Here is a 26,467-nt window from a genome sequence, read left to right on the forward strand (position 1 = left end):
TCCCCCGCCCCCCCCCTTCCCAAGGCTTCCCCTCCCTTCACCGGAGGTGGTTTCGCCACTTCGGCCGGAGGGCTCCTTCGGCAAATTAGTGGAGAGCCTTCTTCTCCCGGTGGGACCCGCCACACCCTTCCCACCGCCTCCCACGGCCTCCCAACCGCTTCCCACCGCCTTCCAACGGCCTCCCACCGCCACCCCTCTCACCGCCCGCCCCCCTCCCTCCCCTCCTCGCCGCCAGCCTCGAGGCCCTCCCGCCCGCCCGCCTCCGCGTCGCCCCTCTCGGCGCCGCACCGAACTCCGCCGCCATCCTCAACCGACCGTCGGGCCCGCCGCCGCAACCGCCGCCGCCGACAGCCGCCCCCACCCCGCCCCCGACCGACGCGGCGGCCTCGTCCGGCGGAGAGAGCGGCGCAGAGTCGCAAGACGCCGCAGCGGCGCCGGACGACTCTTCGGCGGCGGCGGCGAGTGCAGAGGCGGCGGCGAGTGCGGAGGCGACTGGTGCGGACGCGTCGCTCGACGGCGAGGCGCCGCTCGCGGTGGAGCGAGGCGTGGCCTCGAGAAGCTCACACGCACACACACACACACTGCCACGTGTGCCAGACGCCTCTTGCCTGCCAGCCTCTGCCAGCCTCTCTCTCTCTCGCTGCCACCCTTTGCCAACCTCTTCTCGCTGCCTGCGCCGCCGCCCACGCCTGCCGCCGCCGCCTCCGCCCACCTCATCCTTGCCAGCTGAGCCCCTCTCCTTGCGCGCCCAGGCACGAGCCCGCCGCCAGAGGGCTTTGGCGGCGTCGCCGCGGCCGTCGGGGGCGGGGGCGGCGGCGGGGCAGCAGAGGAGGCGGCGGCACCGTACGGCGGCAGCGGGTGCTACGAGGTGCTCCGCTTCTTCCTCGCGCTGATCGAGGGACGCACGCCCGGAGGAGGCGGAGGCGGCGGCGGCCAGGCGAGCAAGCACACAGCTTGCGAGATCTCGCGCGAGGTCGCCTGCTCTCACCGCAGCCTCGCTCGCCCGCTTCCTGCCCCGCGGCCGCAGGACGGCGCCGCGCGCGAGTTTGGCCTCTCCCTCCTCCTCGTGGCGTTGCGGGCCGGCGGGCGGGTGCTCGCGCGCGCTCCTGCTTTCGCGGCGCGCGCGCCGGAGGGCGTCTCGGCAGGTTGGTGGCGGGCGGTGTCTGTTCACACCGCCTGGCTGTGAGCAGGCGCTGCTCGAGGACGACATCTCGCTCTGCATGGTGCAGACCGCCGAGGTGGAGATTGCAATCTCGGAGGCGTCATCAGGCCGAGTGTCAGAGGTTCCCGGCGCGTCGTCGGTGCTGTCTCTGGTGCTGCAGTGCGTCGCGGAGGTGCTGCTGCTGCTCGGGCTCGGAGGGTCGGCGCGCGAGGAGGCGATGCTGTCGCGCATCTACCTGAAGCTGCTGGGCGGAGGGTCGCCCTCCGCCTCGCCGCACCTCCTCCCTCCGGCGCTGATCGAGACGGCGCTCGAGCACCTCCAGTCCCTCCTCGTCCTGACCGAGCTGCCGCTGCACGTCTACCTCCGCTTCGACTGCCACCCCGCCCGCGCGGACTTGCTGCAGGAGGGCCGAGCTGAGATGAGCCGAGCTGAGACTAGCCGAGCTGACATGCCACCCGAGAGCGAGGGCGAGCCGAGAGCGAGCCGAGGGCGAGCCGAGGTGCGGCCAGGGTGTCACATCCACAGCAGAGCTCGCGACTCGTCCCCACAGGACCTCGCCGCCGCCCTCCGCGCCATCGCTGCGCCGGAGCGGCCGGACCCGAAGCCGGCGGCCAGCGGCGGCGCCGCCCCTGGCGGAGCGCCGCAGCCGCCGCCGCTGCCGTTCGGGTGGGTGGCGCGGGCCGGCGGTACGGGCGCGCGTCCCCTTGACGGCGGGTCGTGCTGTGAGCAGGTGGGTGGGCGGGCCGGCGTACAGCCGCGCGCGCGAGCTCGCGCTCGAGACGCTGCTCGACCTCGTGCAGGCCGTCTCGGCCCTCTCCGACGCGGGCGCGGGCGGCGGCATCAGCCTGGGCGGGGGCGGGGGCGGAGTGGGTGGGGGCGCGCCGCCGCTGACGCCGCCCGCCGAGCGATCGCGGCGGGCGCTCTGCGCGACGGCGAGCTCCGACGAGCCGGTGGCGGCGGGCGAGGCTGCGGACGTGGCGAGACTGGGCCGGCGTGGGGCGGGGCTGGGCGAGGGCCGGCGCTGTTTACGGCTGCGGTGCTGTGCGCAGGCGGGGCTGGTGGAGGTGCACAGGCTGGTGGAGGTGCTGCGGGCGACCAAGGCGCGCAAGCGGCGCGTGCAGACGGCGGCGGCCGAGTTCAACCGCAAGCCGGGCAAGGGCACGGGTGCGCTCGTGCGGGCAGGCATCCTGGCGGAGGGTGCCGCCCCGGTGGAGGTCGCTGCGGCGCTGCGGGCGACGGCGGCGATCGACAAGGCTGCGCTGGGCGAGTTCCTCTCGCTGCCCGACCCGAAGGAGGGGCCGCACTTCCACAAGGAGACGCTGGACGCCTTTGTGTCCGGCTTCGACTTTGCCGCCTACCGCATCGACGAGGCGCTGCGCATCTTCCTGCAGGCGCCCTGCCACCGTCCTCGACCTCGCATGCTCTCGCCCTCTCGCCCCGTCTCCGCCCTCTCGCCCGCTCGCCCTCGGGTGCTTCTCAAACCCCCCCCCCCCCTCTTCCTGCCGGCCAGGCCTTCCGCCTCCCGGGCGAGGCGCAGAAGATCGACCGCGTGATGGAGGCCTTTGCGGGCGCCTACTACCACGCCAACCCGGACCCGTTCTACCACCAGGACGCGTGCTACGTGCTCGCCTTTTCGATCATCATGCTCAACACGGACCTGCACTCGACCAAGATCGCCGCCGAGAACAAGATGACCCTCCCCTCCTTTTGGAGGCAGGCGGAGGGGATCAACGGCTCCACTGACCTGCCGCAGGAGATGCTCACAACCATCTACCACGCCATCAAGGGCGACGAGATCCGGATGCTCGGGGGCGGGGAGGAGGCGTCCCTCTCGCGCGCGGGGTGGAGGCACCTCGGCGGCGGCGAGGGAGGCGGAGGCGGAGGTGGCGGAGGCGGCGGCGGCGAGAGCAGCGCCCGCGCCGCCGCCGCGGGGGCGGGCGTGGCTGTGGACGAGTTTGGCGCGACGGTGGACAGCGTGGCGGCGCTGCTGCACTCGGAGGGCCTCGCGGCAGAGATCCTCTCCGCGCTGCTCTGGGAGCCGACCGTCGCCGCGCTGGCCGCCGCCGCGCGCGCCGCCGCCGCCCGCGCGCAGAGCGCCGCGTCCGAGGCGCACTCTGCGCCAGAGGGCACCCAAGTCCCGAGGCGTGAGCGGCGCACACTCACGCGCCCGGCTGTGAGTAGGCGCGGCGTGCCGACGGGCGGGCGCAGCTGGATGCGGTCTACAGCGGGTACGCCGCCGCTTGCCGCCACGCCGCGGCGCACGGCTTGCACGCGCAGATCGACCAGGTCGCGCGCAGCTTGGCCGCCGCCTCGTCGCTGCAGCAGCCGCTTCGCTCGGCGGCGCAGCCGGCGGCGGCCTTCGCTGGCGCGCTGCCCGCGCGGCTCGCGGCGGGCGCGTTGCTTCGGCTCGCGCGGGAGGAGGGGCACGCGCTTCGGCGGGGGGGTTGGGACGCCGCCGTCGGCTGCGTGCTCGCGCTCGACGACCGCGCCCTCCTGCCGGCCGATTTTGCGCAAGACGCGCCGCTGCTGCCGCCGCACCCGCCGCGGCCGGTAGTGGAGCGGTCCGCCTCGCCGCCAAAGGCATCCTTCTCGGGCTGGCTCGCCTCCTCGCTCTCCGCGCTGGTCGTCGGAGGTGCGGACGGGGGCCGGGAGAGCGGCGAGGCCGCCGAGCAGGCCGCGCGGCGCGAGGTAGAGTCCCTTTGCGTGGCGCACCTCTTTCGAGACTCTGCCCACCTCCCCCTCGACGCGCTCACCGCCCTCGTCGCCGCCCTCTCCGCCGCCGCCGTCGCCACGCCGCCGCCCGCCGCCCCGCTCCAGCGGCCGCCCTCGCCCCGGGCCCCGGCCGACGCCGCCAGCCCCGCGTCCGGAGCCGGCTCACCGCAGCCGCCTCCGACGCCCGGCGGCGAGGGGGGAGGCGCCGCGCCAGCGACGCCGCTGCCCCAAGCGTGCGCGCCTCCTCCTTCCACGCCCGTCGCCACGCCGCCCCCGCTCGCAGCCGTCGGCGGCGGCGCCACTCCCGAGGGCCGCCGCGGCGGTGCGGCGGGTGGCGTGGCGGAGGAGGGCGGCGGCGGGCCGTCTGTGCGGCGGCGGGCCGTGGCACTGGCGCTGCTGGCAGAGGTGCTCGCGCGCAACCGAGACCGCTTCGAGGTGCGTGCGCCACCGGCAGATCCGCCGAGATTGGTCGAGATTGGCCGAGATAGGCCGAGGTGGCTGCCCGAGAGAGCCCCCGTTTTTGTGCTCTTCGCCCACAACGCACGCGCCCCCGTCCACCAGACGGCGTGGCCACTCGCCGAGCCTTGCTTCGCCGCGGCGCTGGGTGGCGGCGGGCTCGGGGCGGGGGGGGGGGGCGAGAGGGGAGGGATGTTTGCGGCGGCGGCGGTCGAGCACGCGTCGCATTGTGTGTTGCGGTTGGCGGCGCGGCTGACGCACCGCGAGGGCGCAGTCGAGAGCACGGTGCGGCTGCTGGGCCGCCTGCCGGCGGGCTTCACGGACGCCGCAGGCGACGTGCCTGGGCCGTCTGCGGCCGCCGACGGGCGGGGCGGGCGGCGCGGCGAAGGAGGGTTGCCGGTGCTGTCGCCAAAGGCGGCGGCGGCCCTCGGAGCGGAGATGGCGGCGATGTTGTTGGCCGGCGGCGGCGCGGGGCTCGCCACGCGGGGGACTTGGCTCGGGCTCGTTCGCTTCGCGGCCGCCGTGTCTGCGTCGGCGGACGAGCGCGGCGCTCGCGCCGGCAGCGAGGCGAGACTTGCTCCAGATCTGCCCGATCGCTGCACCGACCGTGTCTCCTCCGCCGCCTCCAACCCCCCTCCCCCTCTCCCTCCCGCCCGCCCGCCAGGCGCTCTCCTCGCTGTGCAGCCACTCGGCGCACGCCTGCCCGCTGCACGAGAGCCTGCCCGAGCTGTGGCCGCTGCTGCTACTGCACGCGCGCGCCTGCCGCACGCCCGCGCATTGCGAGCGCGCCGTCGGCCTGATGGCGGATGTGCACGCGCGGTTGAGAGAGGAGACAGCGGGCGGGGGCGGCGAGGCGCCGTCGGAGGAGTGGCGCGCCGACTGGCTGCTCGTGCTGCGCGGCTTTTGCTCCCTCTGCCTCGACACGCGGCTGCCTTGCCGCGACGCGCCGCTGCTGGCGCTTCAGCGCGCGGCGCGCGCACGCGGCCTCCCGAAGCCTCGCCCCATGGCGGGTGGCGTCTCTTCACGCCCGTCTCTCGCCGTGCACAGGTCTTGGCGGGCGACCCTCCGGCGCTGCCTCCCGCAGTGTGGGCAGAGGCGTTCGAGCAGGCGCCGCACCCTCCCCGCTGCTGAGAGGGGCCGCTGTGGACGGCCTCCCGTCACCGCGTGCGGCTGCGACTAGGCGGTCTTCCCTCTGCTGACCGAGCTGCTGCGCCAGTGGGTCGCAGCGACGGACGCAGCCGAGCAGGAGAGGCTGATGCTGCGAGGCGTGACGCTCCTCTCAAAGGCCTTCCTGCACCACCTCTCCGGCCTGCTCTCGCTCCGCAGCTTCCACCTGCTCTGGCGCGCAGCCAAGATGCAGCCGAGACGCAGTCGATACGCGGCGAGGGAGGGGAGAAGGTTGCTCACTACCCCTCACCACCCCTCCCTCCCCAGGCTGCGTGCGCTCGAGTTGCTCGAGCAGTTCCTGCGCGCGCCCCAGTCGGAGCTGCTCGCCGAGGCGGTGCCTGAGACGCTCAAGAACATGCTCCTCGTCATGGGCGCGCGACACTTCCGAGACTGCTCCTCGCCACGCCGCGCTCTCCCTCCCACCGCGCGCTATGCCAACCTCCCCGCCCGCTTGCGTGAATGCATGCCGGTGACACGTGCGCGACGCGTGCCGCAGGCGCGTCGGGCGCGTTCGAGAGCCGCGCGCGCGTCGGCGACACGCCGCAGACGCTCGCGCAGCTGACGGCGGCTGTCGTGGAGACGATGTGCCCCCAGCTGTCGGGGTCCCCGGACTTGGCCGGACTGTGGCATGAGGCGCAGCCGGCGGCCGCGCCCGCGGTCGCTGCGGCCTGAGGGGCGCCCGCGAGGCGGGCCACCATGCCGTGCGGCGAGGCGGCGTGTTGCTGTGTTGGGCGTTGCTGCCGCTAGCTGGGGGCGGGGCGAGATCAGCCCAACGAAAGCAATGGCAAGCGGCAGCTCCGGTTGGCGGGCTGAGGACTGTGTGGGGAGGCGTCGTGGGAACCGCCCTGTGCGCCTCCTCGCTTTGTGTATAGCGTGTGACATGGAAAGGAAATCATGAGACGCCCGGGAGAGAAGCTCGCAAAGCGAAACCTATTGCAATACTTCGGGGGGTCCTGCGGGGTTAGATCTCGGCACCGCCCAACGCAGCGCTGGACGGAAAACTGATGGAGGTTGCAGCTGTCATCTGTGTCGGCGTCATCTCCAGCGCGATTGCCGACCATCTCCAATACAGACGAACTCGTTCGAGGGAGAAGCAGCGCGACGTCGATGACATCATCGATGACATCACGCTCGTCGCCCAAGCTGCCGAGCTGACAGGGTGGGACGAGCGGATGTGGCGCACCGAAGCAAGCCTAGCGCTCGTGCGTGCAGTCGACGCCCTGCCGACGCGCACATTCACGTCCGAAGAGGCGACAGGGGCCGACAACTGCTGCGCGGTCTGCCTCGCCGAATTTCGTGAAGGCGCGTGCGCAGCTTCGAGATCCAGGCGGCGAGACCCTGACGGCGCTGCGCCCGCTCTGTAGGCGGGGTCCTGCGTGACCTAACCTGCGGCCATCTGTTCCACAAGGCGCGCTCGGACATATCTGTCTCACCCAATCACCTTATGACGGGATAACAAACGACTTGTCCAGGCGTGCGTCGACCGCTGGCTTCTAACTGCGCAGAAGAATTCGGCTTTGCCCGCATGCCCACTCTGCAAGACCGTTCCACGCTCGTTGCCGTCTGCTGCCAAGCCGAAGCTTCGGCTCTTCTCCTCCTCGTGGTGAGGGTGAGGTCACGTGTATTCTGAGTGGCTGCAGGAGTCCGTAAGGGGATGTGCGGCCGCTCACACTCTGTATTTGATAGATCGTGTATTTGATAGATCGTGCTTGTCGGCGCCTGTGTGTCAGTTGTGTGTGTGTGTGTGTGTGTGTGTGTGTGTGTGTGTGTGTGTGTGTGTGTGTGTGTGTGTGTGTGTGTGTGTGTGTGTGTGTGTGTGTGTGTGGTGTGTGTGTGTGTGTGTGTGTGTGTGTGTGTGTTCCCTGAGCGCGGTTTCGCGTCGGTCTCTCTTGTGTGTGACTCTTTTGTGCGTGAGTTTTGTGTCCCGAGTGCCGAGAGGTGCGGCTCGCTCTGCGTGCAGCTGTGTTATTCGTGTATATTACGTCGTGTCTGCGCATTGGCACGCTGGAGCTCTCTGGTGTCACTGTTATGACATTATATCCGACATACTAGTATGCACCGGGACATCTTTCACAATCACAGAGCTCTGAGTACGGCAGAGCGGCCACGCAAAGCGCCTGGCCCATCGCCACCAGCAGGTGCCACGCGCAGTGCGGAGCCCAGTAGCCCTCTCCCTTCGGACTCGGGCTCTGGACGACGTACTTGAAATAGAGCGCGGCCGTCACCAGGACCACCTCGGTCGCGGCGACGGCGGGAGAGACGTGTCTCAGCAGCGGCGCCTCGCCAGGAACGCCGCCGTCGCAGCCACTTGATCTGCAGTGCTAGCAAACTGCTCTCCAGAGGAATGGTAGGCGAAGCTGGTGGCGCCGGAGGCGACGAGGAGGGCGCCTCGGAACGGCATGCCCTTTTCGGCATACGCGCCTCCAATAACCGCGTACAGGAGGTTGGAGCAGACCAAAAAGTCGGTCCACCCCCGCCGCCGCGTCCACGCGAGGCGCATCCGCCGCAGAGCTCCGCCGCAGCAGCGGCTGGCGGCGGAGCGGTGGCGCGACGGCGGAGCGGCGGAGAAGAATTTTACAACCGTCGGTCGCACGACGGCCGCGAGGTGGCATGAAGGTTGCAGCGAGAATCGGCGAGAGACTGCGAAAAGAGATAGGAAGGGGCAGACTCCCTAGGGTGGGCGACGGCTAGCGCATCACACTCCTCTCCTTAAAATCCCTGTGTGGTGGCGGCGTGCCGTCCTCCCATCCCTCCCTTGGGTTGTCTGTTTTCTTTCTTTTACGATTCACGCGACAGGCGAGGCGCGGGCGACAGCTTCCTCGGAGAAGAAATTTGGTGTCTCTCTCGCTCTGTCGCTGATCGTCCTTACAAGATCCTGCTCGTGCAGGTGGGGACCTTGTCCTCCTCCCATCCCTCGTTTGGTTTGTCGCTGTTCTTTCTTTTCTTTCTTTCGCTCTCTCGCTCCTCGCTCGCTCACTCACACTCTCTCTCTCTCTCTCACTCTCGCTCTCGCTCTCGCTCTCTCTCGCTCTCTCTCTCTCTCTCTCTCTCTCTCTCTCTCTCTCTCTCTCTCTCTCTCTCGCTCGCTCTCGCTCTCGCTCTCGCTCTCGCTCTCGCTCTCGCTCTCGCTCTCTCGCTCTCTCTCAGATTCTCTCTCTCTCTCTCTCTCTCTCTCTCTCTCTCTCTCTCTCTCTCTCCCTCTCTCGCTCTCTCTCTCGCTCTCTCTCTCTCGCTCTCTCTCAGATTCTCTCTCTCTCTCTCTCTCTCTCTCTCTCTCTCTCTCTCTCTCGCTCTCGCTCTCGCTCTCTCGTACGTGTAGAGAATTTTGAAACCCAACCACAAATCATGACTCTCACAGTGATTTGGGCTCGGCAGCTTGTTGGGGCCGGTCCCGTAGCCGAGAGAGCCCCTTGTTTCTCACTTTCTGAGGTAAGAACGCTCGGACTGTGGGCGGTACGAATATAGAAGACTGGTGCCTGATATGCTGCCTCCCTGCGGATGCTGCCGGCGAGCCTGGCGGTCCGCTGTTACTACAAGGATGTGCTGACTCGATCCCCCCCCGCAATCTTCTACCCCCACGACTCGGAACACGAATGTGACAGGACCCATCGGGTCCTTCACAGGTCAGAGAGAGAGATTTTTGAAAATCAACAAGAAATCACGACTCCCACAGTGATTTGGGCTCGGCAGCTTGTTAGCCCTCAGCCGAAGCTGGAAGCTGGGGCCGGTCCCGTAGCCGAGAGAGCCCGCGCCGTGAGTTCGACGCGGTCGGGAGGCTTGCGGAGAGGCCAGCGAGGTGGCGATCGCTGTACTTCATGGTGTCATCAAGTGACCGGCTGACAAGCCAGAGGTCGATACTCTGGACGACCCATAGGATGCCACGAATGCCTGAGGCTAGGCCTGAAGGAGAGGGAGGCGAGGCCAGAGGCAGACTCAGCTGCTCTCGGGTGATCTCGCTTTCATGGTGGCTGAATGAAGGAAGAAGTAGACGACGCGGGCTCTCTCGGCTACGGGACCGGCCCCAGCTTCGGCTGAGGGCTGACAAGCTGCCGAGCCCAAATCACTGTGGGAGTCGTGATTTCTTGTTGGTTTTCAATTGCTAAAAATCTCAAACAAACAAATCTCAAATCTCTCCCCCCCCCTGGATGATTGGTTGGATGGGTGGAGACAAGCAAGGAGGATCTCTCTCTCACGCCTTACTTAGGTGTGTTGGCGAAGTTATCATGAAGGAAAACAATTCGCGTTGACACGCGTCGGCGAGCGTTCTCGGGCACCTTGCAAGCGAGGGGAATGGGATTGAGAAGCCGGGGGGGATAACTCTCACCGCCTCAATTCGACGGCGCAATCCTTGCTCAACAGCATCTCTCTCTCTATTCCTCGTCGCATGGTGAAGCAAACGATCTCCAAGCTCTGGGGCGAGCCCGCCATGTGCATCACGCCGAACTGGCAGTATTTATCGCCAAAGAGCTGGACCAAGGGCGACGTGCGCTTCAACAATAGCCATCACCGAGTCGCCGCTCCGTCATCGCCGCTTGCCTCCCTCGCAAACGCCACCACCTGCTCACCAACTCACAATCACCACCCTTACACCACCACTGTCTGACCCGACCGCCTCCGACCCGCTCGCAGCTGGACTCCTTTTTCATGCTCTTCTTTGACAACTTCTCTTCCCTCCTCGGCATCCTGTCCGCTATGCTCACCGCGCCGATGATCGCCTGCTCCTTCACGTTCACCGCGAACGATGGCGAGCCCAACTACCCCGCGTACTACCAAGCGTTCGCGGACATGGTCTTCCAACGGGTTTGCCCGGGCATCGGCTGCGCCCTCCTGTTCGGCAACATCTGGTACGCGATTATGGCCGCCAAGCTGTCCCGCAAGGAGAACCGCGCCGACGTTACCGCCCTCCCCTATGGCGTCAACGCGCCCGCCGGCTTCCTCATGGTCTACATGGTGCGAGACGCCACTGTTGTCGCCCTACACACACCCTCTGGCTGTTGGAGCCCGCCGCCCGCCGCCGCAGTACCGCACACCAGCCCAGACGCCCCACCGCTCTGTCCAAAGGTGATGCTGCCGCTCTGCTTCAAAAACTCGCCCTACGTCGAGTTCAATTTCAACGGAAAGCCTGTTTCGGAGCTTCTGTCGCCCGAGGACTTCGCGTGGGAGGCTTTCGCGGCGGCCTGCTGCGCCAACCTGATCGGCGGACTCTTCGAGGTGTGCGGCATCGGCCTCGCCCAGATCATCCGGCGCAACGTGCCCCGCGCCGCTCTCTTCGCTCCCATCTGCGGCGTCGGCTTCGTGTGGCTCGGCCTCAGCCCGCTCATCGACGTGATGCGCGAGCCGCTCATCGGCCTCCTCCCGCTAGCGCTCTGCTTCACGGGCTTCTTCGCCAACGGCGGCAAGGGCATCTACCCCGCGCGCGTGCCCGCCGCGCTCGTCATCTTCGCCGTCGGCACCGCCCTCTGGTGGAGCGGTGAGCCATACCCGAGACGCGGATCGGACGTAGCCTGCACAGATTCACGACGCGTCCATGGCACGCCCCCGCAGGCCTCGCTCGCTGGGACACCGAAAACCGCGACGGCTGCGGCGAGACCGGCGGCACGGGCGACCTGAACGAGCGCTCGGTAATGGGGTGCCAGGCCAAGTTCGCGGCGGAGACCTACGTGGGCAAGAACAAGTTCTCGCCCTTCACCGTCCTCGAGGGCTTTAAGGACATCACCGCGCGCGCCATCGCCATCCAGCTGCCAATCGCGCTCGCCTCCTTCCTCGAGACGATCGAGAACGTCGAGGCGGCGGAGCTCGGCGGCGACAGCTACAACGTGCACGAGGCGATGCTCTGCGACGGGCTCGGCACCATGTTCGGCGCCATCTGTGGCGCCACGATCCCGACGACGGTGCGACGAGAGGACCACCGCAGCGGCGCACGGCGTGACGAGCGACTCTTCACGCCTGCACCTGTGGAACAGGTGTACATTGGCCACCGGAGGCACAAGGCGTCGGGCGCGACCGCGGGCTACTCGCTCTGCAACGGACTCGCGTACTTTGTCCTCATGATGAGCGGCCTCACCGGCCTCTTCTTCTACCTCATCGACGGTGTCTCGATCGGGGTCATCCTCATCGCCGTGGGCCTGATGATCGTGCAGCAGGCGCTGGAGGTGTCGCCGTCGCGCCACTACCCGTGCCTGATGGTCGGCATCATGTTCGTGGTCGCCGACATGATCTACTTCGACCACTTCAACGCTGGAGTCGGCATGGCCACCCGCTCGCTCGGCCGCATGCGCGGCGTCTCCAACATGGCGCCCGCGGGCGGCATCATGTGCTCGCTCATCGTGAGCTGGATTCTGTGCGACCTCACCGACTCGAACTTTGTGCGCGGCGGCGTCGTCGCCGCCCTCGCCTCCTTCCTCTCCCTCTTCGGCCTCATGCACGGCAACAACTACGTTTTCTCGGACGGGACGGTGATGTCCGCCGACACGGGAGGCGACCACTACACCACCGACCTGGGCGAGGTGGTCCTCTCTACCTTCACGGAGCCCAAGGTCGGCCGTGCCCCACCCAGTCTACGCGCCCCGCCAAGCGAGGAGGAATGCTGATCCGCCTCACACCTTGCCCCCATAGACCAACGCATTGGGCTTCGCGACGAACTACACGTTCGACGCGTCGAGCTACAAGATCAACAACGACGAGATTCGGCCGTTCAACGAGGGCTGGCGCTTCGCCATCGCGTACGGGGCGCTCGCCCTCTTTTGCGCGGCGCACGCGGCCTACTTCAAGTATTTCGCGCCTGGGCAGAAGGCTGCCCCCGAGGGCAAGGACGCCACGCCGGTCGCGATCTCGACCGCGGCCTGAGCCCGAAGCAAGGACTATTGCGCAAGGCTCCACACTGCTAGTGTGTGTGGCAAGCGCGCGCGAGCGGCGCATCGAGGGAATCTGGGATGGCACTTGGGGTGGCTTGCGTACACTTGGCTTGCGACTGTACACTTGGGGCTGGGCGCGGGGCTGCGCGTGTAGCGCGTATAGGGGAAGGGGTTGGGGATTAGGGGGGGCGTGCGCGACTCCTGAGTGCTGAGAGGCAGAGCTCGCGGCTTTCCTGTGCGGCTCTCGCAGTTCACTGAGTGCTAGTGCTCGGGACGGCGCGGTTATGCATGTGTCCGGGGGGAGAGAGTGGGACGCCCGGTGCCGGAAGGTTTGAGTGTTTTGTTCGTTTCGTTAAACGGATCTCACACTCACTCTACCCTCGCAGCCTTCTTCCTCCCCTTCCGACCGCCTGACTCCTTGCCCGCTCTCCGCGTCCTCTTACCTTTCCCATGCTTGCGCTCCCACCGCCGGCCGCTCGGGCCTTCCCCGCCGTCGCCGGCAGCCTCCTCGTGGCCCACGTCGCCGCCGCCGCCACCAGGACCGTCGTCATTGCCTCCACCGCCACCGCCGCCCCTGCCACGCGAGTCGGCTGCGGCTCGCGCCTGCTCGCGCGGCACCGCCGACGGCTCGTAGGACCACGCGAGGACCCATCGCGAAGTGGTGCCTGTCGCAATCGCGTGACACGCTCACGGCTCTGTGAATGGGAGGACGTTGCAGGTCGGAGCGCTGGCCTTGCGCGAGCTCGGTGGTGCGCACGTGCACCGCCCCCGCCTCGTCGAGCCTCTGCAGCAGCGGCGAGAGCGACGCCTTCCGCCCGACGAGCGAAGAGAACCAGCCGGCGGCGTCGCGCATGCCTAGGGTAAGGTCAGATGATCGTCTCCGCACACACACGATGGTAGGGCAAGGGGGGAGGACGGGCGGTGTGCGTGTGAGCGTGCCTGCCGACTCGCTGATCAGCCGCGAGACAAAGCCGACCTCGCCGCCCGCCGTGAAGAGCTCGCTCCTCGACGCCTCGCACCGCTCCCCTACCCACACGCGCGAGCCGTCAGCACACCGCCTCTCCCGCAGCGGCGAGTCTTCACACCGCTCGCCGGCGCGGTCCGCTCGCCCGCGCGGCGCCTCGTTCTCGCCGTAGAAGGGCGGGTTGCACATGCACGCCGCCACCCGCTCCCCATCCACCAAGGCCTGCCGCAACACGCCGCCGCACCCCTCGCCACATCCGTCGCCCCCACCCTCGCCCCCACCCTCGCCGCCGCCCTCGCCGCCGCCGCCGCCGCCGCCGGTGAAGCGCACGCAAATCTCGTCATCGAGTCCGTTGAGCGCCACCTGCACCTCGAGCGCGAGCTCGCTCAGACTCGAGCAGTCTCCCGCGTGAGGCCGCGGGCGAGTCACGTTTGCGCGCGCCGCCTCCGCCGCCGCCTAGGGGCAGTGAGGCCAGCCAGATCAGGCGAGGGAGGGCTGAGGGGCGTGAGGCCAAAGGCATGGACTGCATGCCGAAGGCACGTGGGCGAGAGGGGGGCGAGAGGTGGGCGAGAGGGTGGGCGTGTGTGCGCGTGCGTGTGCGTGTGTGGCCTCGTCGATCTCCGACGCGATGAAGCGCCAGCCGAGCAGCGCACTGCCCAGCAGCGGATAGATGGCGGAGGCGCCTGGAGGTGCAGCCGAGGCGTAGCTGAGATGCAGTCGAGAAGAAACGGCACCGGAGGCAGACGCGAGATGCGTTCCCGCGATAAAGCCGAGATGCAGCGGCGGTGGATGGCAAGTTGTTAGATGCGACTCGAGATGTGATCTCGATGCGATTCGAGATGTGATCTCGGTGCGATTCGAGATGTGATCTCGGTGCGACTCGAGATGTGATCTCGATGCGATTCGAGATGTGATCTCGGTGCGAATCGAGATGTGATCTCGATGCGATTCGAGATGTGATCTCGGTGCGATTCGAGATGTGGTGATCTCGGTGCGATTCGAGATGTGATCTCGGTGCGATCTCGAGCGGTGATCTCGATGGAGGCGCCTGTTCCGATGTCTAGCACGAGCGGAGGCGGAGGCGCTTGTTCGTCGGCCCGCGGGCTTGGGCGGAGGCGGAGGAGGTCTTCGAGCCTGCAGAGCACGCGGCGCGGTGTGGAAGGGTGTCTCGGGCTCAGCCCTCCCGTGCTCCAGGGAATGGTGTCGCCACAGTCTCTAGAGCGCTGGCAAGAGCACAGGGGTGGGTCTTTGGCGCACCAGAGCAGATAGTTGATGCGGGACGGGACGGGAGGGCAGAGGTGGCCGGCCGGCAAGCGCCAGCGGAGCCTAAGAGAGGGCGTGTGAAGACCGGCTGTGAAGACAGCACAGGCAAGATCACCCGACGACTGTGCGTCGGTGAGGCGTGACCCAAAAGCGGACCCATCCGCCCGAGCTCCCAACGTGTCTTCTCGCATTTACGCCGAGCGCCCAAAGTGCTGCCACAGCAGCGCCCGGGTGAGCGCGACGGCGGCGTCGGGCGCGCTCCAGTCGAGGCTGGCGCCGCCGCCGGGCCGACCGGGCCGCACGTGCCTCGCAAAGTCGGGGTCGAAGCGAGCTGATGCGGAGAGGGTGGGGCTGGGTGAGTGGCGGTGAGGAGAGGACGGCGGTGGTGGGCGGGCACAGAGGCGGTGTGGGAGGCGGCGGCGAGGTTGTGGCGGCGTGCGCGGAGAGGGCGGCGCGGAGAGTGAGAGGCACGAGGAGCGATCGAGTAATTGAAGAGAGCGCGTGAGGTCAACCGACTCACGCACCCAGCGCGGCAAAGTCCGGTGGCTGGTCCTTATACGGGTTGCGAGGGTGCATGAGGCGCGCAGAGCGCTGCGCCAGGTGCGTGCCGTGCGGGGCGGCCTGCGGCAACGCCATTGAAAGGAAGAAATTCCGAAGCCTCGACTCTTTTGCAAGGTTGCAGCGAGAATCGGCGAGGGACTGGACCTCTTTCTTCTTCTAGGCCATCGCCAAACGCCCCAACGCGTTCGATCTCCGACATCCAGAACGTCATGGACGCAGTGTCCTGGACGTGAACGTGACATCCAGCTTGAGGAATCAGGGTTTACATGCTGACTGGCGGAGAGTCTCCCTCCTCTTCGCTCGAGTCGAAGGACGTCGTCGCCGATGGAGTCCTTGTCACCATTGCCCCCCGCGTCTCCGAGGAGACCGCAGTGATTGCGTCAAACCAGGACCAGCGGAAGCATGGCGGTGCCTCAACGCTCCTTGGGCGCACCGGTCCTGGTGTGAGAATAGTTCGGATCATTTTGCTCGCGGCGGGACTGGTCGCTCTCGCCCTCGCGCTCTGGAAGACCGCAGCCGTTGCTCCGTCGTTAATTCAGGCGAACGGGCTGCCACTCGGACTCGCCCAAACCGGAGCTTACTTCATCGCCTACTTGTGTGAAGCCGTCCTCATTGTTGCGGTGACCCCATTCGTGGCGGCGAAGGAGGCTGTGGGGTTTGCTGCTGTCAAGCTCTGGCAGGTGGCAACCGCTTACTTCTCATTCGCTTGGGATGTCATCGCCGCAGTCTTCTCATTCGCTTGGGATCTCATCGCCGCAGTCTTCACCCTCCTTTCGGACGCCGCCGCCACAGTCTTCTCCTTCACTGAAGAATTTATCCTCGTCCCCATGGCCCACTTCCTCCAGCCAGGCGCACAGATTGTCCGGGACAAGGCGGTGACGGTCGCGGAGACTGTCAAGGACGTGGCTGTCTGGCCGTACGAGAACGTCGTGCAGCCTGCCGGAGAGGCGGTTGTAGGCTGCGTGCAGGACGTGTTTTCCTGGTCGTACCAGCGTGTCTTGCAGCCCATCGGACATGCGATTGGCGCCACCGCGACATTCGTGATGGATGCCGTCATTGCCCCGTCACTCAATGCCTTGGCGTGGGCCGTCGCGAAAATGTGGCAAGGATTGTTTTGGATCGGCGACGCGATCCTCGAGGGCATCTCCCGCATTGTGGTGTACCTCTACGAGCATGCGGTGGTGCCTGTGTCTCACGGCATTCGATTAGTCGGGGCAGAAATCGGAAATGGCTTGGGTGCCGCCGCCAGCTGGGTGTGTGGCCACATTTTGGCTCCTGTTGCAAACGCAGTCAGCGCTGCCGCATCAGCCTCCTACCACTATGTGATAGAGCCTGTTGGTTCAGGGATCGGATGGCTAGTCTCCACCCTAGCCAGCGGCATTGCATCCGCAGGCTCCACCACCTATCGATTCGTCATCGAGCCGGTTGGCTCAGAGGTGGGCTCGCTCGCCGGCATCGTGAGCAGTGCCACGGCGCGTTCCTGGGCCGCGGTGAGCTACGTGATGGCTCAGACCAGGCCGCACGCGACGCCCTCGCCACCCCCGCCCCCGCCGTACCCACAGCCGCCGCCACCGCCTCCGCCTCCACTCATCAACGTGTTGCTCGGCGCCGCGTGGAGCGGCGTTCAGGCGCACCTCGGAGGAAGACTGTGAGGCTTGTCGTTTGCGTGTATCTTTTCCCCACCCAACCTGTGTCAACTTGAACTAATTTATCATCAATCTGAGAGAGATTTTTAGCAATACCAAACAACTCTAACACTCACACATCATTTGGGGCCTGGAGCCCCGGCAGTTAAATCTTCGTGGAAAACAGATCTTCAAGGGAGTCGTTAAAGGCCCTGGCCTCGCTGTTCACGCGCGCGCGAGACGTGCACACAGGGTTGCCAGGTGAGAGCGAATGGCGCGGTTCACGCTTCCCACAAGAGCGGCCGCACACTGCCCTTCACTGCTCGGTACCCCCCTTGCACATCTAAAATCATGGCCGACCCCCCCCCCCCCCCCCCAAAAACAAAAAAAATCTTTGCCCCTTGGGGCCGGGGTTGGGGACCCCCCCCTCAAGGGCAAGAGGAAAGCCGTGCCCCCCCCCCAACAAACCAACCCCCCCCCACAAACAGCATTTTTGTGCAGACAGCGGTAAGTAGGGATCCAGAGAATTTTTTCGCCGGCTTGCGTACGCCGCCCAGTCGTCGGCAAGGTGCTGCATATGAAATGGCTTGAGGGAGAGCCGCATGGCTTCCACCACGTCGCCGCCGCCTGCCCCTCCGCCGCCCTCGCCGCCGCCGCCGTCGCTGTCGCCCTCACCGCCTCCCACGCCGCCGCCTCCGGTGCCGCCGCCGCCTGCCCCTCCGCCGCCCTCGCCGCCGCCCTCGCCGCCGCCGCCGTCGCTGTCGCCCTCGCCGCCCCCCAATCCTCCGCCCTCCACGCCGCCGCCAGCCCCGCCCCCTCCCACGCCGCCGCCTTTGTCACCGCCACCTGTGCTACCGCCCCCCTCCCCGCCGACGCCGCCGGCCATTCCACCTCCACCCTTCCCGCCTCTGCCGCCGCTGTGGTCTTACCGTCGCCGCCGCCGCCGCCGCTGGCCCCACCCTCGCTGCCTCCTCACCCTCCGCAGAAGGCGCCGACGCCGACGCCGCCTCGGCCGCTCGCCCCACCGACCGAAGGCTGCTTGGACTCGATCGCCAAAAACTTCAACCCGGATGTCGACGTCAACAACGCCGCCCTCTGCGAGTACAACTTCGCGGACGGGGAGATCGCGGTGTTCGGCTCAGCGGCGCCGCCCCTCCACTCGGGCGCGTTCGTCTTGCGCCATTCGATGGCCGTCCACGTAATCGTCTTTGCGGCCTTCCTGGCTGCGTTGGTCGCCTCTCGCACCGCCACCTGCATCGCGGTGAGGCGCTCGCCGTCGCGCCCCCCTCGCGTGGGGGGTGGTACATAGCCCGTTGCCGCCATTCTCGCCCTCGTGGCCGCTCGTTCGCGTTGTGTCGGGGCGGGGAGGGCTCCCGACGCCGCCGCCCTGAACCGCCGCCACTGTTCGACGCTGGGTAGGTTATTGCCCGCTGTGGTGAGCGCCGCGGCGACGTCGAGCGCCTGTTTGACCCTGTGGTCAGCTCCATATGATCTCGGATATTTTTTGTAGGCACCGGAACGCCAAAAAACTAGTATGTCTTCGAGTGAAAAGTAATCCGAGCAAACCCGCGGCCGCAGTGAATTAAAATGGGCGGTTTTCGAGGGGGAATCTGGAGAATCTGGGAATCTGCTCACCACGGATCCCCACCTCATCGAAAAACTTTTCACTCCAAGACATACTAGTTTTTTAAGGTGCTCTACAACCTAGGCACAAAAGATATGGCATTGCCGGCCATTTAGGATTCCTAGACGGTCACTGAGTACGCCAAAATCCCCACTGGGCCGGGAGCGAGCTTAAATTCTTCAGCTCCGCTTTCTCTTTGCCTGAGGGCGTCGCTGTTCACCGCCGCATCGCCGCTCCTCCCGCTCGCCGTCGCCCACCCGATGCCGGAGGACGACGAGGAGGCGGCTGCGCGTGAGCGTGCGCAGCGGTACATCAAATTTGGCACCGTCACCGAGAAGAATGTCGAGCAGCTACGCAAGCTGAACCTCGCAGTCTTCCCCGTCCGGTGAGCCGCCGCCTCCGCCGTGCGTGCCCGCACAGCAAGGCCTCTACGGGCGAGCCACTGGCGCATGCGCCAACGCCACCTCACGCCAGCGTCGCGTGGCTCGTGAACGCTTCACAATCGCTGCGGTGGCGGTGCCAGGCGCTGCCGCCGAGCATGCCTTTCGCAGCGTCTCCCTCTCCCTCTCCCTGGTAGGTATAACGACAAGTTCTACTCGGACCTGGCTTCGGCGCCGTCACAGGCGTACACGCACCTCGCCTACTTCAACGACATCCTCGTCGGCGCCATCTGCTGCCGCATCGAGCCGCAGGAGCCCCGCCCCCGCTCCACCGGCCACTGTTTGCGGACCCCTGGCACCCGACCCTGGCCTCGACACCGCTGTCCTCTGGCCCTCCAACCCGCCCGCCTGCCGCCACCGCGGAAGGCGCCGCGCCTTCCCGCCGGGTGGCGCTGGAGTCTGACGCGTGAGGCTCTGATCACCGCAGGAGGGGGCCGCCTTTAAGCTCTACATCATGACGATCGGCGTGCTTGCGCCCTACCGCCGGCTGGGCATCGGCACGCAGCTGCTCAAGCAGGCGCCCCGCTCCGGCGAGGAGGCTCCTCTGCCCCAGCACCTCCCTCCCTCTCACCTCTGCTCGCTCGGGGCAGGTGCTGCACGCGTGCGCGCTCGAGCCCAACCTGCAGGCGCCGCTGCCCGCCCTCCGCCAGGCTCCACCAGGCGAGATGCACCCGAGGTCGGGATGCGCCTCCCCCCCCCCTCCCCACCCCACCCCCGCAGGAGCTGTACCTGCACGTGCAGACCTCAAACAGCGACGCGATCGACTTTTACACGCGGCGAGCTGCCCACCCTCCCCGCCTGCCGGGCTTAAACCCGCCCCCTCCCTCTCGACAGCTCGCCGGCTGCGGACAGGTTCGGCTTCTCGCAGGGCGAGGTGATCAAGGACTACTACAAGCGGATCGAGCCGCCGGACGCGGTGGCCGAGCGACACGCACACGCACACACAGCCACGCGCGCGCGCGCGCACACACACACACGCCGTCACCACCACCACCGCGATCCCTCCCGCTCTCCCCTCGCAACGGCCCTTCACACCGCCGCGTGTGAGCAGGTGCTGCTGCACCGTGTCGCGCCCTTCCCAGTGCTCTCCAAGGAGGAGCAGCCCGCCCGGTACGCGTAGCTTGAGGAGGAACTGTGTGCTCTGCACTTGGAGCACTGCGATGCGTCTTTTATTTTCGGGCCTCGCTATTGTCGACCCCTTTTGCGCAGCAACACCTTAAACGACTTTTAGGCGGCGGCCCTCCAAATTCGGGTCGGAGCGTAGCCGTAGGGCGTAGGCCGTAGCGCTAGCGGAGTGTGTCGTGGGGATTGGAGTGGTCTGACCAGCAAGAAGACGGGTCGAGGCCCTCCGTAGGCTCGTGAGGCGTCCCTCGTCCCTCTTCAATAGAGGGATAGGCATCTGGACCCAAAGGTTGGTGCCCAGCAGGTGTGAGTGGTGAGCCGCGTGCGCGGCTCTGCTGTACTGGTGATCGCGGGTGAGGCTGCAAAGCCATCCTCGATCCGGGTGCCGTCTCAGACGACTGTAGATTGGTATTAAGGTATAAGGAACTCGTATCCGAGTGGTTAAAGGGAATGGCGTGGTGTCACGCCGGGTTGTGTGTGTCACATGACACAAAGAGGTCGACTGTCTCGCGGCGCGGCGGCCCCACGAGAAGTAGTCAGAGACTATTACGTGCCAATATTTGGGCGCCTATTCGGCGCCCGACGGAGGTGCCAATATTAGGGATCTAGGTGGCGTGACGTGCCACTGCACAGGGTGTGGGAATATAGGGATATAGGTAGACTATTCATCACTGTGGGGGGGGAGAGTGTGATAATAGGGGTGCTGGGGTGGGGCTGGTGGAGGTGATTCTCCGGGTCAGTCTGAAGGTCATTCTCCACCACCTCCTGCGACAGCTGGGTAGCCATTCCCCGGGGAGGGGATTGTCAGGGGCTGTGTCAGGGGCTGTCTGAGTCGGGGAGGGGGCCGTCAGAGGCTGTGTCAGGAGCTGTCTGAGCCGAACTTGTTTGTATGATACCAACTGGCGTTGAGTTGAACCACCGGTATTATTCACACCCCGGAGGGCTGGTGTATCCATCTCGTGGCTTTCAGGGTTGTCCTGGTAGTTTGATAGGTTGAGCCTGGCAGCTTGGCAAGCGTGCCGCGTGCCTGGTAGTTTGATAGCTTGGTAGACTGGTAGTCTGATGGCTTGAGCCTGGTAGCTTGGATGGTAGCTTGGATGGCGCTCTGATATGGATAACCCTGTCAGCACGGTGCCTGTAGCTTGCATGGTAGCTTGGATGGCGCTCTGATATGGATAACCCTGTCAGCACGGTGCCTGTAGCTTGCATGGTAGCTTGGATGGCGCTCTGATATGGATAACCCTGTCAGCACGGTGCCTGCAGCTTGCATGGTAGCTTGGATGGCGCTCTGATATGGATAACCCTGTCAGCACGGTGCCTGTAGCTTGCATGGTAGCTTGGATGGCGCTCTGATATGGATAACCCTGTCAGCACGGTGCCTGTAGCTTGCATGGTAGCTTGGATGGCGCTCTGATATGGATAACCCTGTCAGCACGGTGCCTGCAGCTTGCATGGTAGCTTGGATGGCGCTCTGATATGGATAACCCTGTCAGCACGGTGCCTGTAGCTTGCATGGTAGCTTGGATGGCGCTCTGATATGGATAACCCTGTCAGCACGGTGCCTGTAGCTTGCATGGTAGCTTGGATGGCGCTCTGATATGGATAACCCTGTCAGCACGGTGCCTGCAGCTTGCATGGTAGCTTGGATGGCGCTCTGATATGGATAACCCTGTCAGCACGGTGCCTGCAGCTTGCATGGTAGCTTGGTCTGCGTGCGACACGATGGCGACCGATCATCGTGAAGAGTCCCTGTGCGGCGTGATGATGACTAACCCACCACGACGGGTGCACTTTAACGCCTTGCCCAGGGCGGCGCCGGCTTGGTAGTTCAAATGTTCCACCAAGCCAGAGCTCTGGTAGTGGGTTGAGGGCGGTAATCACGTTACAGCCGCTCGGGAAGAAGCGTGTTGAGGCAGAAGACGTGCGCGAGTCGATGAAGGAGCGCGTCGCGGCGGCGAGGTGGCGAGGTAGCAGCGGCAGCGGCTTCGGTCGTGGCGCCATCCGCTATCGGCGGCGAAGCGAGAGTAGAGATGGGATCCGAACCGGGCACCGTCTCGAGCGACACGGCCGAGAGATGCGGAGGCAGTGCGCTCGTGAAGCCAGCTACCGGCGAATCGGCAGGGGAGATACCGTCGAGCGCGTCAGGCGAGCAGTATGCGGCGGCGGCTCCGGCTGCGGCGTTATCCGCTACTATTGGCTGATTCGTTCTAGGACTGCCCCGCTTGTGGAGGCCCCAGGTCCTAGGAGTATGCCTTGATCGGCGACGTCGCTCGTATGGCTTGGTGTCATGGCACGCGCCTTCGGAGTCGATGTTGGGCGCGTCGTGCAGCCTTGCAGATGCAACAGTAACAGCCGCGTCCCCAGGCGACGCATGAAGGTCGCGTGCGACGACTGAGTCGAGGCCGGGCGGCGGCACGGCGGACGGCGGCGCGAGAGACGAAGCGGGCGAAGGCGGCGACGGCGGCGAGGAGGCCGTACGCGCCGAGGTAGATCCGAGAGCGGCGTCGCGCACGCCGTCGAGAGTAGCAGCGGCGACGGACACAGCCGCGTCAGTAGGCGACAAACAGATGTCGCGTGAGACGGCTGGTTCGAGGCCGGGCGGCGGCACGGCGGACGGCGGCGCGAGCGGAGGAGCAGGCGACGACGGCGGCGACGAGGTCGTACGCGCCGAGGTAGATCCGAGAGCGGCGTCGCGCACGCCGTCGAGAGTAGCAGCGGCGACGGACACAGCCGCGTCAGTAGGCGACAAACAGATGTCGCGTGAGACGGCTGACTCGTCGGGCGGCGGCACGGCGGACGGCGGCGCGAGCGGAGGAGCAGGCGACGACGGCGGCGACGAGGTCGTACGAGCCGAGGTAGATCCGAGGGCGGCGTCGTGCACGCCGTCGAGAGTAGCAGCGGCGACGGTGGCAGCCGCGTCAGTAGGCGACACACAAAGGTCGCGTGAGACGGCTGACTCGTCGGGCGGCGGCACGGCGGACGGCGGCGCGAGCGGAGGAGCAGGCGACGACGGCGGCGAGGAAGTCGTACGAGTCGAGGTAGATCCGAGGGCGGCGTCGTGCACGCCGTCGAGAGTAGCAGCGGCGACGGACACAGCCGCGTCAGTAGGCGACAAACAGATGTCGCGTGAGACGGCTGGTTCGACGGCGGGCGGCGGCACGGCGGATGGCGGCGCGAGCGGAGGAGCAGGCGACGACGGCGGCGACGAGGTCGTACGCGCCGAGGTAGATCCGAGAGCGGCGTCGCGCACGCCGTCGAGAGTAGCAGCGGCGACGGACACAGCCGCGTCAGTAGGCGACAAACAGATGTCGCGTGAGACGGCTGGTTCGAGGCCGGGCGGCGGCACGGCGGATGGCGGCGCGAGCGGAGGAGCAGGCGACGACGGCGGCGACGAGGTCGTACGCGCCGAGGTAGATCCGAGAGCGGCGTCGCGCACGCCGTCGAGAGTAGCAGCGGCGACGGACACAGCCGCGTCAGTAGGCGACACACAAAGGTCGCGTGAGACGGCTGACTCGTCGGGCGGCGGCACGGCGGACGGCGCGAGCGGAGGAGCCGATGGCGGGGAGCTCGAGCGGGAGCCGAGCGGAGCGGAGGCAGCGTCCGGCGCGCCGAGCGACTTCGCACACCCGCTGTAGTACTGGTCCCAGCATCGGTCCCTGTACGCGACCTCGGCTCGTGTCTTGCCGCGCATCAGCCGTGTGGATGCGCGAGTGAAGACGCCGTACGTCGCGTCAAGAGCCCACGCCTCTCGGTCCTCGCGCACCTCGCGGCATCTGCGGAAACCCCAGCGCTGCCAGAGCGCGACGCTGCCCAGTTCTGCGGCGATCAAGACCCGCCCACCGTCGGCAATCGCCTTGAGTTCGGTCATCATCGCCTCGCCGATGCCCTGGCCCCGGAACTCGCGACGAGTCGCAAATGCCGGGCAGTAGAGGTAGTTGAGATGCCTATCAGAGCAGCTGACAAACCAGCATGCAGCGAGGAGTTCCCTCTGCTCGTTCAACGCGACGAGCATGCGGTAGCCGCGGCGGTACTTCAACACAGCACACAGCACAGTGGGCCACTCGTCGAAGCTCTCCTGCATAAGCTGCTCGACGTCACGGACCAGACGTACTGGCGCCTCCTTGCCGAGGATCTCGAAGGTTAAGGAGATGCTCGCCTCCTTGCCAGCAGAGTCGGCGTTGAAGGTGCCGCCTGCCTTGCCAGCGGCTGCTGCCTCGGCCGCGACATCATCCGTAATCGGAGAGACGAGCGAGGCGTCGGGAGGCGTGCCGGATGCCGGACCGACAGGCGCCAAAAAATCCGAATCGCTCCCTGCCCTGCCCCCTGCCCTGCAGGCTCCATTCCCCGGCGAGGGGGAGGCGTACGTAGAGTTGACAGTAGCAGCGGTCTCAGCTGCGACACTAGCCCCAGAGGGCGGGTCGCGTGAGACGGCGGACTGGAAGCTGTGCGGCGGCTCGACTGACGGCTCGACAGTCAGCGAAGCAGGGGAGCTCGGTCGCGTAGGCGCTGGTGATCGAATGATGTCGAGATAGTTGCGTGCACCGGGCGCGCCTGACTGCGGTAGCGGCACTGGTGCTGGTGGCTGTCCTGCGGCGGCCAGCAGAGGCGATGGTGGAGGTGATACACCGAGGTTCTGGGCAGGTTCCCGCGCGCCCAAAGCCTCGTCGGGTGTTCGCCCAAGTTCTGTTGATTCGTATCGTTGCTGCGTGATGCTCGCGTCCCGCTGCGAGTTCACTGCAATGGAATTGCTCGCTGCCACGGACAATCCAATCCCTTTCGGGTCTGTTGGGGCTTCCGTCGGAAAAGAGCTCGCCGGCAGCTCGGCAGAAAGCATCTCAGCTGGCATAGCCCCCTCCCCAACGGAGCCAGGCGGCGATGACTTGTCAAGTACATCGATGCCGCCCTTGGGCTCGGTGTTGCCACCAAGCCTGCCCAACGTGGTGTCGTGGGGATTGGAGTGGTCTGACCAGCAAGAAGACGGGTCGAGGCCCTCCGTAGGCTCGTGAGGCGTCCCTCGTCCCTCTTCAATAGAGGGATAGGCATCTGGACCCAACGGTTGGTGCCCAGCAGGTGTGAGTGGTGAGCCGCGTGCGCGGCTCTGCTGTACTGGTGATCGCGGGTGAGGCTGCAAAGCCATCCTCGATCCGGGTGCCGTCTCAGACGACTGTAGATTGGTATAAGGTATAAGGAACTCGTATCCGAGTGGTTAAAGGGAATGGCGTGGTGTCACGCCGGGTTGTGTGTGTCACATGACACAAAGAGGTCGACTGTCTCGCGGCGCGGCGGCCCCACGAGAAGCAGTCAGAGACTATTACGTGCCAATATTTGGGCGCCTATTCGGCGCCCGACGGAGGTGCCAATTAGGGATCTAGGTGGCGTGACGTGCCACTGCACAGGGTGTGGGAATATAGGGATATAGGTAGACTATTCATCACTGTGGGGGGGGAGAGTGTGATAATAGGGGTGCTGGGGTGGGGCTGGTGGAGGTGATTCTCCGGGTCAGTCTGAAGGTCATTCTCCACCACCTCCTGCGACAGTGTGGGCCCCGAGTTTGAAAAGGGCGACGGACACGCTTGCGTCCTAGCCTCCAACAACGCCTCCCCGGCGCAGAGGGGCCCCGGAGGGATGCTCAACCGCTCCACGCCACGCCGCTTGCGGCGGTCCTATTCCCAGCCAGCTCCGCAGAGCTGCTGCGTGAGTTTTGTCGCAGATTTGTGTCGCACACCCCTCTCGCCGTGTACACACGGCGTCCTGAGATGCTCCCTGCGCTGCGTGCCGCCTACGCCGCGCACATCACGGACCTAGACGCGTCCTCGGCGGAGGATGCCAAGCCGGTGCCGATCTCGCACACGCTGCTCGGCGTCGCCGGCGGCCTGCGCTCCAGCATAGCGGCCACAGGGTGGACCGAGGGGGACTTGCACTCCTCCGTGGTCCTGCTCTCGCGTCTGCCGCCGGGCGACGCCCTCTCCCGCCTCACGCTCCTCTCCTTCCTCGCGGTGCCTCAGTGGCGCGAGTTTGCCGCCCACTGCGCACGCAACTTGCAGGCGCAGCTGGGCCCCCTCTCAGACCGGCGCAAGGAGCTCCTCCTGGCGGCGTGGCTCTCGTTCGCCCTCGCCGTGCTGGCGGAGCCATCGCTGCGGGCCGCCGCCGACCTTCCCTTCCGGCACCTCGCAGAGGATGGCGAGGCCGTGCGCCGCACTCTCCCGTACGAGGCTTCGCAGACCGTCGCTCCGCTCGCGAGGCGACTCGTCTCTTCGATCAGCGCGCACGGGCCGCCCCGCTCCGGGGCGGCCTCGCCGCTGCCTCGCTCGGGCACCGCCTCGCCGCTGCCCGGCGCGGCGGCCAACGGCGCCGTCTCCCTCTCTGCCGCCGCCGCCGCCGCCAGCGACAGCGCCGCCCGCGGCGCGGCGCTGCCGTTACTGCCTCGGACCGAGGAGCTGCGATGGGGGGGCGCCGACCCTCCCCCGAACCGCACGGTCGGATCGTACGCGTCACGGGAGGAGTACATCCGCACCCA

At 66.7% G+C, this 26,467-nt stretch overlaps 5 protein-coding genes across 5 annotated transcripts; 2 read left to right on the plus strand and 3 right to left on the minus strand.

Annotated features, from left to right (window-relative positions):
• Nucleotides 1-7,475: 7,475 nt before the first annotated feature.
• EMIHUDRAFT_227993 (hypothetical protein) lies at nt 7,476-7,997 on the minus strand (the record flags this gene model as incomplete). Its single annotated transcript, XM_005787337.1, has 3 exons — nt 7,476-7,501; nt 7,578-7,731; nt 7,806-7,997. The coding sequence occupies 3 exons, from the start codon at nt 7,995-7,997 to the stop codon at nt 7,476-7,478; spliced, it is 372 nt and encodes a 123-aa protein (XP_005787394.1).
• A 1,884-nt stretch (nt 7,998-9,881) lies between these two features.
• EMIHUDRAFT_227994 (hypothetical protein) lies at nt 9,882-12,343 on the plus strand (the record flags this gene model as incomplete). The annotated part of the gene is made up of 6 exons (XM_005787338.1): nt 9,882-9,980; nt 10,127-10,447; nt 10,559-10,967; nt 11,042-11,388; nt 11,461-12,033; nt 12,113-12,343. The coding sequence occupies 6 exons, from the start codon at nt 9,882-9,884 to the stop codon at nt 12,341-12,343; spliced, it is 1,980 nt and encodes a 659-aa protein (XP_005787395.1).
• A 341-nt stretch (nt 12,344-12,684) lies between these two features.
• EMIHUDRAFT_423476 (hypothetical protein) lies at nt 12,685-13,535 on the minus strand. The gene is made up of 4 exons (XM_005787339.1): nt 13,444-13,535; nt 13,291-13,377; nt 13,063-13,206; nt 12,685-13,016 (listed from the first exon to the last, which is right to left on the minus strand). The coding sequence occupies exons 1-4, from the start codon at nt 13,502-13,504 to the stop codon at nt 12,721-12,723; spliced, it is 588 nt and encodes a 195-aa protein (XP_005787396.1). The 5' UTR covers nt 13,505-13,535; the 3' UTR covers nt 12,685-12,720.
• Nucleotides 13,536-15,405: 1,870 nt separating this feature from the next.
• On the plus strand, nt 15,406-19,948 carry EMIHUDRAFT_455437 (hypothetical protein; the record flags this gene model as incomplete). The annotated part of the gene is made up of 8 exons (XM_005787340.1): nt 15,406-16,603; nt 17,799-18,025; nt 18,275-18,300; nt 18,594-18,773; nt 18,966-19,047; nt 19,256-19,429; nt 19,697-19,744; nt 19,880-19,948. 8 exons carry the CDS (start codon nt 15,406-15,408, stop codon nt 19,946-19,948), a joined length of 2,004 nt encoding a protein of 667 aa, XP_005787397.1.
• A 1,884-nt stretch (nt 19,949-21,832) lies between these two features.
• Nucleotides 21,833-24,796, minus strand: EMIHUDRAFT_227996 (hypothetical protein; the record flags this gene model as incomplete). Its single annotated transcript, XM_005787341.1, has 3 exons — nt 21,833-22,053; nt 22,216-22,280; nt 23,577-24,796. 3 exons carry the CDS (start codon nt 24,794-24,796, stop codon nt 21,833-21,835), a joined length of 1,506 nt encoding a protein of 501 aa, XP_005787398.1.
• Between the last annotated feature and the right edge of the window lie 1,671 nt (nt 24,797-26,467).

The sequence above is a fragment of the Emiliania huxleyi genome, assembly GCF_000372725.1.
Source record: "Emiliania huxleyi CCMP1516 chromosome Unknown EMIHUscaffold_143, whole genome shotgun sequence".
In the NCBI taxonomy this organism is placed as follows: Eukaryota; Haptophyta; order Isochrysidales; family Noelaerhabdaceae; genus Emiliania; species Emiliania huxleyi.